Genomic DNA, 8,696 nt, shown 5'->3' with positions numbered 1-8,696 from the left:
GCTGTGCTGTTCCAGCAATAAAGTTTCAACTACAATCTGGTAGCCATTACAAAGAATGTGTTACAAATGGATGAGATGAAATGGAACCTGAATCTTGAATGGTTCAGGTCATTTAGGAACAATAGGAAAGTAGGAAAAGGTGGCATGAGCCTGGTGGTTAATGGTGGTAAGAGCAAAATAGAGAATTATTTAGGTAATCCAGATGTGGAAACAGTTTGGATAGAAATGATAAAGGCAGGAAGTTATTTGTAGAACTGGTGCATTAGTGCCCTAACAGTTACCATGCAGCAGAAAAACTAATGGGAGCTCGTCAGAAAAACACTGTGATAATCATGGGAGATTTTAATCCAAGTATTGACTGGAGAAGTCAGATGGGCAAAGTGAGCCTAGATAAAGAGTTCATTGATATTTACAGCTTCTTAAAACAGCACATTCTGGACCAGGGAGCAGGTAATAATAGACCTGATACCGTGCAACAAGATGGGATTAATGATCTCATAGCAAAGGCACCCTTAAGTCACAGCGAGCATAACCAGATTGAATTTTACATTCAGTTTGATAGAGTGCGAGATTAATTTTTAACAGTTAACTAAGGGCAGTTATGAAGGTGTGAATGCAGAATTGGTTAAAATGAATTAGCAAAATAATTTAGAATATAGATGTTTATGGGGATAATTCAGACTATCCCCACAAATAGATATATTCCAACGATTAAGAAAGATTGCAACAGACTCACCATCTGTGGTTAAGCAGAAATGTTAAACATAGTATCAAACATATAGGAAAGCATATTAGTGCACAAAAACAAGTGACAGATCAAGAGATTGGACAGTTTTTTTTAAAAAAGCAAAGAATGACCAATAAATTAATTAAAGCAGGAAAACTTACAGTACAGGAGCAAGTGAGCCAGAGACATCAAAACAAATGTTAAAAATTCCTACAAATAGTTAAAGGAGTGTTACTGAAGTGAGTGCACATTGCTCATATGGAAAATTAATAATGGAAGCTGAGGAAATGGTAAATGAATTGAACAGTTATTTTACATCAAGCTTCACCACAGAGGATACCAGTAACATCCCAAAAGCAGCAATAAACCGGGAAATGGAAGGGAGGGAGGAAGTTAGGAACATCCTAAGCACCAGAGAAATTGTACTTAGTAAAATGTTGGAATTGCAGAGTTTATCCCAGGGTTTTCAAAGAAGCAACCGGTGAAAAATAGTTCATGTGTTGGTTTTAAGGTTACAACGCTCCCTGGATTCAGAGATATACCCATTAATTGGAAAATAGCAAATCGGACACCTTTGTTCAAAATGGGAATTACGAAATGTTTTGACAGGGTGTGCACAAATAGAATATTTCCTCTTGTCATGAAGAGCAAAATTAGAGACTATCAACATGAGATAGTTATCAAGAAATCCAACAGAGAACTCAGAAGAAATTTACTTACCCAAGCAGTGGTGAAAATGTGCAGCACTCACCGCAGAGAGTGGTTGAACTGAATAGTTTGGATGCTTTACAAGAAAGTAGAAAAGCAACTGAGGAAGAAGAGAATAGATGGCTATGATTAAGATTTAGATGAGAAAAAATTGGAGGAGTACTGAAAACAAAACAAATGCTTGAAATCACAGCAGGTCAGAAAGCATCCATGGAGAGAGAACAAACTAACATTTCAAGTCTAGACGACTCTACATCTAGACTTGAAACATTAGCTTGCTCTGTCTCCCTGGATGTTGCCTGACCCACTGTGATTTCCTGCAGTTTTTGTTTTCAGAACAGATTCCAGCATCTGCAGTAATTTGCTCCTACAAAGATTGGAGAAGGCTCATGTTGAGTATAAACACGGACATGGATTGGCTGGGCTGAATGCCTGTTTCCATGCCATATATTCTGTGTAATCAAATGTAATTTAAGGCTATAAATCATGCAAAGCTTCTTACTGATCTGTGGTGCCAGATTGTGAATGAAGAGAAGCTTTCATACTGTACTGTGTTAGTCAATTAAATCATTCCCAGGATCATCCCTTTCAACAGGGGGTTGTATTGTAGAAGTCCCTCTATCCATCGGTGTCTGATCCAACTCCCACTGCCATGACCCCAAAATCCCAGTATTGTCCACTTTCATGAAGCCAATTGAAAAACATGAATTCCTCATGATTCAAAGGATGGATGTTGTTTGTCAAACTGATTCTTCTAAAGAAAACTGCAAATCCTGTTTTGTAAATAAAATAATGAATGACACACAATTTTGTTTAATATCTCTACATTTTGTCTCCCAGCTTTGAGTCAACTCTCGGAAACTCCTGCGGGATTGGAGCATCATAACAAAGACTTTAAATGGAAAATACAACATCACAGTTTATTATATATCATATAGAATAGCATAACTGGCATTGCATTGCAAGAAATGATGTCTTCTCTACACCTCCCACTTCCTAACTCACAAATCTCTGTACCACTCTCCTGACTGTTCGCCAGATGTAGCTCTAGCTGATTCAGTCCTCGAGCACCTCACTCAAGTGGACATTCTTTGCACATGACCCCCAGTTCATTAGTGTCAGCTGGCTCTTTGTCCGTGGGAGGAATCCCAGTCATGACTAAACGTGCCCTTACCAATCATTCCCAGGCTTACAGCAACGGAGATGTAGCAGCTGGTAAGATGGGACAATAGTTAAGGAGCAGCCCGGCTGCTGGTCAGCTCGGTTAATTGGAAGAGAATAGCGGAGACAGTAAGGCTCTTGTGGTCCAGTGGTAGTGTCCTACCTGAGTCATGAGGCCCAGGTTCAAATCCCATCTGTTGCAGAGTGCGTAATGACATCTCTGAACAGGTTAATTAGAAAATATCTACAAGAGGAAGCAATGGTGGGGGAGGCTAATTGCCCAGAAATCCAAACTAATGTTCTGGATGCATGAGCTCAAATCCCATTGTGACAAACAGTGAAATTTTGAATTCAGTTGATTAAATCTGGAATTGTAAGTCAGTCTAATGGTGACCATGCTTATTATTGTCAACACCCATCTTTAGAGAAGGAAATCATTCATCCTTACCTGGTCTGGCCTGCATGTGCATCCAGACTCTCAGCAACATATGTGACTCTTAAATACCCCTTAAAATGGTCTTGCAAGCCATGCAGTTGTATCAAACTGCATCAAAGTCAAAGAAAAGAAATGAAACTAGACTGACCACATTGCACCAACTTAGGATATGGAAATGTCAATGGTGAACATAGCCCTGTTGATCCTGCAATATCCTCCTTACCAACATCTGACGGCTTGTGCCAAAACTGACAGACCTGTTCCACAGACTAATCAAGCAGCAGTCTGACAACGATAAACCTAAAGACCCATATCTTTCAGGCGATGTCCCCTAGCCCTCCATCAGGACTGACCTACTAGAGCTGGTGGCACAGTATTACAGTTGGGAAGGGGTTCACCTTAACATTTGAAAATTAAACCCAGACCCATGGTCTGACATGGCACCAGGTTAAACATGGGCAAGAAAACCACCAATCAGCCCTGCCTCAGCTGATGAATCAATTCTCCTCCATATTGAACATCGGTCTGAAGAAGCACTGAGGATGGCAAGGGCACAGAACGTACTCTGAGTGGGTTGACTTCAATAACCATCAGCAAGGTGGCTTGGTAGCACCAATACAAAGCAAGCAGGCCAATTTTTGAGGAAGTTATTTGATAAATATTAGACTGGGCCTGTGGCTGGTGATGAGGGAATGACCAAGAGACTAAAAAATACATTACCTTATTCTCACTGCTCTACATGTCACCAATGCATCTGTCCAAGAAAGTATCAGTAAGAGTAACCACCACACAGTCCTTGTGGCGATTAAGTCCATCTTCACATTAAGGATCCCTCTACTGTGCTCTATAGCACTATCACCGTGCTAGATGGGATAGATTTTGGACAGATCTATTGAATCTGAGCTTTTGTAAGGCACTGTGGCCAGCAGCAGCTGCAGAATTGTACTCAAACATAATCTGTAATCTTACGGTCCAGCATTTACCCAAATCTACCATTATCGTCAACCCAGGGGGCCAACCCAGATCGAATGAAGAGTTCAAGAGGGCATACCAGAAGTAGCATAAGCCCTGCCTAAACATTAAGTGTAAAGATACAAGAGAGGTCTAACTGTGTGCCAAAAAGCAAAAGCAATAATAAGTACAAAAGATAACACTAAGGTATTTTCATCTTTCTTCCACCATAAGTGCCGAGTTGATGATACAACTTAGCCTCCTCCTGAGGTCTCCAGCATCATGGATGCCAGCCTTCTACCATTCTCATTCATTTCTCATGACCTCACGAAATGCCTGAAGGCACTGGATACTGCAAAGGTTATCGGTACTAAGAACTTTCTGGTAAATAGTACTCAGACTTCTACTCTAGAACCACCCATGCCCCAAATCAATCCTTTCCAATATGGTTTCAACACTGGCATTCACCTTGCAGTGAGGAAGATTGTCCAGGTACACCTTGTCCACAAAAAAACAAGACAATTTCAACTTGGCCAGTTACTGCCACTCAAGTGTTACTCCCAAAGTGAATGAGTCATTGACAGTGCTGTCAAGTGGTAATTGCTCAGCATTAACCTGCTCACTGATACCCAGTTTCACTTCTCCCAGGGCCACTCAGCTGTTGCATTATTACGGCCTTGATCCAAGCATGAACAAAAGAGCTGAACTCCAGAGGTGAGGTGAAAGTGACTGCCTTTGACACAAAGGCAGCATTTAATTAAAATAGAATCGAAAAGCCATCACAAACTTGAGCCAGTGCAAATTAAAGGAAGGCATTCTGTCAGTTGGTGTCAGACCTGGTATAAAGGAAAATGGTTATGATTGTTGGAAGTCAGTCACCTCAGTCCTGGATCACCTTTGAAAGTATTCCTCAAAGTAATGTCCTAGGCCCAACCATTTTCAGCTGCTTCATCAAAGAACTTCCCTTTAATACAGGATCAGAAATGGGGACGTTCTCTAACGGTGCCCAGGGTTCAGCACCATTTGCAACACTTCAGATACTGAAGAAGCCTGTTTCCAAATGCAGAAATATCTTGACAGCATTCAGACTTGGGCAGACAAGTGGCAATATTATTCATATAACACAAGTGCCAAGCAATGACCATCATCAAAAAGACAGAATCTAACCATTTCCTTGTGACATTCAATGGCATCATCATTGATAGATCCCCCATTATCAACAATCTGGGGGTGACCATTGACCTGAAATTGAACCGGACTAACCATATAAATACAGTGGCTACAACAGCAGGTCAGAGGCTAGGAATCCTATAATGAGGAACTCACCTCCTAGCTTTCCCAAAGCCTCAGTACATATCAGAAACAAAAGCAGAAGTTGCTGGAAAAGCTCAGACATTCTGGCAGCATCTGTGAAGAAACATCAGAGTTAACATTTCAGGTCCAGTGACCCATCCTCACTGTGACCCTGGCCTCATTCTGATCTCTGATCTCTCTTCACAGATACTGCCAGACCTGCTGAGCTTTTCCAGCAACTTCTGCTTTTGTTTCTGATTTACAGCATCCGCAGCTCTTTCGGTTTCTATCATCACAAATCCGGAGTGTGATGGAATTTCTCCACTTGCCTAGATCAATACAGCTTCAACAATACTCAATATTATTCAGGAGAGAGCAGCCCACTAGATTGACATCACATTCACCATCTTAAACATCCTCTCCCTTTACCATGAACTCTTCATGACAGTAATGCCTACCATCTACAAGAGCACTACAGCAATTGTCCAAGGCTCTTTTAATAACATGTTCCAAACTCATGGCTTCTACTGCGAGGGCGAGGCAGGAGCACCTACCACAAGTTATACTTCAAGCCATACACCCAACCCCAATTTGGAAGGAGATTGTCATTCCTACACCAACTCTGCACCAAAATTCTGAAAACTCTCTTCCTAAAGGTATTGTGGGTCTACATACAGCACGTGGACTGCAGCGGTTCAAGAAGGCAGCTCACCACCACCTTCTCCAGGGAAACAGGGATGGACAATACACACTGACACATGCAAGTGATGCCACATCCAATGAATGAATTAAAGGAAATTCATATCACACCTTTAACATCATCATCACATTCCAAACTGTTTCACTACTACATTTATTTGAAGTACAGTCTGTTATAAAGTAAAAAATGTAGCAAGTCAATTCACACGCCATCAGTCCTTTCTGCAGGATGGCCGAGAGTCAGCCAGTACATTCAGCAACTAAAGTAACAGGGAGTTCTGAGAGGAGTTTACCAAGTCACTAAACCTTATTCGTTGTGGACTATAGACTCCTTGCAGCAACTTTATTCTGCAGATCATGTATTATTCCACATCCAATTCTACATATTCTTGGAGAGGACAGTCCAGTCAGCTCACCTTGAATTGAACCACAAAACAAAGGAATTTCATCTGAGCGCCTAATGTGTACAGTGCTGTTGAAAAAAAGAGGTCCTTGGCCACAGCTCATCAGCTGGGCCCAGGTCTGTAGACTGTACCCCAGCTCTCAAACAGTGTGCTCCTGTTACCCCCAAGTGAACACGACTTGATGTTTATATTTGAAGTATCCTTAACGTTATGACCTGCTAAGAATCACAAACCTTCTTCATCATCACATTACAGTCCATGTATTATTCCTGCTTCAGTAACATTATTTATACTGTTACAGATCTATCCAGTAAACACTTAAAACTTAAGGAGCCGTTACACTGTCTGTCTCTCTTTGTTAGACAGTCTCCATGTGTTGCAATCGCTGTTATATTATATATGTGACAGACCATATTACAGTCTCTGTATCTTGTACTGTCTCTGTGTTACATCAGTCTGGTATACAGTTAAACAGCTTTGTGCTACAGTCTATGTTATGCCATCTCTTTGTGTGTTATGCAGTTTTTGTATATTAAACAGTCTCTATGAGTTATACAAACTTTGTGATGCCATTTCTCTCTTGTTAAACCCTTTGTACTAAACAGTATCGGTGTATACAGCCTCTCAATATGTTACGATCTATGCGTCTTATAGTCTCTGTATCAATCTGTCAGTTACACAATCTGCATCTCTCTCTGCTTTCCAAGTCCTCTCTGTGGATGTCAATTGTTGAATGTGTAACCTTTTTGTGTTTGATAAAAGGAGCTCAGGACTTTCCAATATTCCAACTCTATTACAGACTGTATTATATGGCTTGGTCATTGGCTCCCTGATGCTCTGGGGAAGAGGACTGAGAGACAGCCAGAGGTTTAGCAGCCCCACTGTGTATCTCAGCCTCATGTTCCCTGGCCTTCGCTCGAAGTGTGGCAATGCTGCAGCTACGGATCTCTTCTGGACTAGGACTGGAGCTGGCAGTGTCCGTGATTCCCCGGACCACTGTACGGAAGGGGGCAGCTACCGTGACCTCCCCACAGTCGGCTTGTGATCCTGGCCAGGGGTAACTGGCTTTCTCCATCTTGTGGTTGTCGGCTTTGATCTCTGATTGGTCGCATTTCTCCTCCTGAACAGCACAGCTGCTGGGCTCCTGGTCTCTGCTCTTCTCCATGGATCTGCCCTGGATTTTCAACTGTCTCCTCATTTTAGCTCGGCGATTCTGGAACCAAACCTGTGGAATGAAGCCCTTAGTTAATTTGCTGATCATTAAACTGCGCATAAAAGGTAAACACTCTCAGCTTAGCGTTATACTTCAATTCAACACTGAAACAGCACCGTACAGTCACTGGGTCTAAGGCCCTGTTTGACTGTAAAACATCCCATATTATTTCAAAATAGACCAGGACATGAGGAGCAGGGCGGGGGGAGGTCTGTCAATATCCATTCCTGAATCAATATCAATGAACCTGATCCGTTTCTCATCATTATTTCAAGGATCTTGCAGAGAGGGAAGGATTGGGTAGAAGAGCAGGTCCAGCTGAATTGCAAGGGTGGGGTGCATGGGGCGGGCAAGTAGAGGTGGAGAGGAAGATGGGGGAGAGGGCTAGGCTGAATGTGAGGATGGGGGAGAGGACAGGGAGAGATGGAGAGGGGGTTGGTGGGAGAGTGTGAGGCTGAATGTGGGGAGGAGTGTGGTGTGGGGGGAGGAGAGCAGGGCAGTGGTAAATTGGATGAAACTTGTCAAATCACAGCCTTACGTTAATATTATCCTGTGTGGCTCAGAAAAATCCAAAAGTAATTTATGAAAGAAAAATATATGTTGTCATAAAGTGTCAAAACATTGAATGAAACTGTAATTTAAAACCTGTTAAAATAAGGGATAGAATTCAGCAGGTGCAGGTTGTGAGCTGAAAGGTGTGATGTTCATAAACTACACAGAAACCTTTAATGGTATTAACAACAATATAACACTTCAATATTTTCACAGCTTCATCATCCTCACACTTCAGCATCAAGAAATTTCTTTGGTCCATTAAACACTTTCCAGTCTCTGTATTCTCCAAACCAACAAAACACCCCCAATCTCTCCTCTTCAGGCCAACCCTTACCCCCTCGCGACACTCACATATCGCTTTTCTCCCCTCCCCCTCAATCCATTTCCCTTCCCACACTCCATGTCCTCCCCGGCACACATCCCACCCCCTTTCCCAGAACTCCATTCGCCTCCTCTACACTTCCTCCACTTCCCCTCACTCCCTCCATCTTCCTGTCACTCCATCCCCCCCATTCCATCCCCTCCCCAACACGCCCTTCCAACCCACAC

At 42.4% G+C, this 8,696-nt stretch overlaps 1 protein-coding gene across 1 annotated transcript in view; it reads right to left on the bottom strand.

Annotated features, from left to right (window-relative positions):
- Positions 1-5,546: 5,546 nt before the first annotated feature.
- Positions 5,547-8,696, bottom strand: part of si:dkey-43p13.5 (paired mesoderm homeobox protein 1) — a 14,716-nt gene continuing 11,566 nt past the window's right edge. Inside the window, exon 3 of the mRNA XM_043711847.1 lies at positions 5,547-7,604. Within this exon, the coding sequence (XP_043567782.1) occupies positions 7,185-7,604 (420 nt within the window). The 3' untranslated portion in view covers positions 5,547-7,184. The remainder of the gene's footprint in view (positions 7,605-8,696) is intronic.

Source organism: Chiloscyllium plagiosum, chromosome 21 (genome assembly GCF_004010195.1).
Source record: "Chiloscyllium plagiosum isolate BGI_BamShark_2017 chromosome 21, ASM401019v2, whole genome shotgun sequence".
Taxonomy (NCBI): domain Eukaryota; kingdom Metazoa; phylum Chordata; class Chondrichthyes; order Orectolobiformes; family Hemiscylliidae; genus Chiloscyllium; species Chiloscyllium plagiosum.
This window is presented reverse-complemented; position numbering and strand designations above follow the sequence as displayed.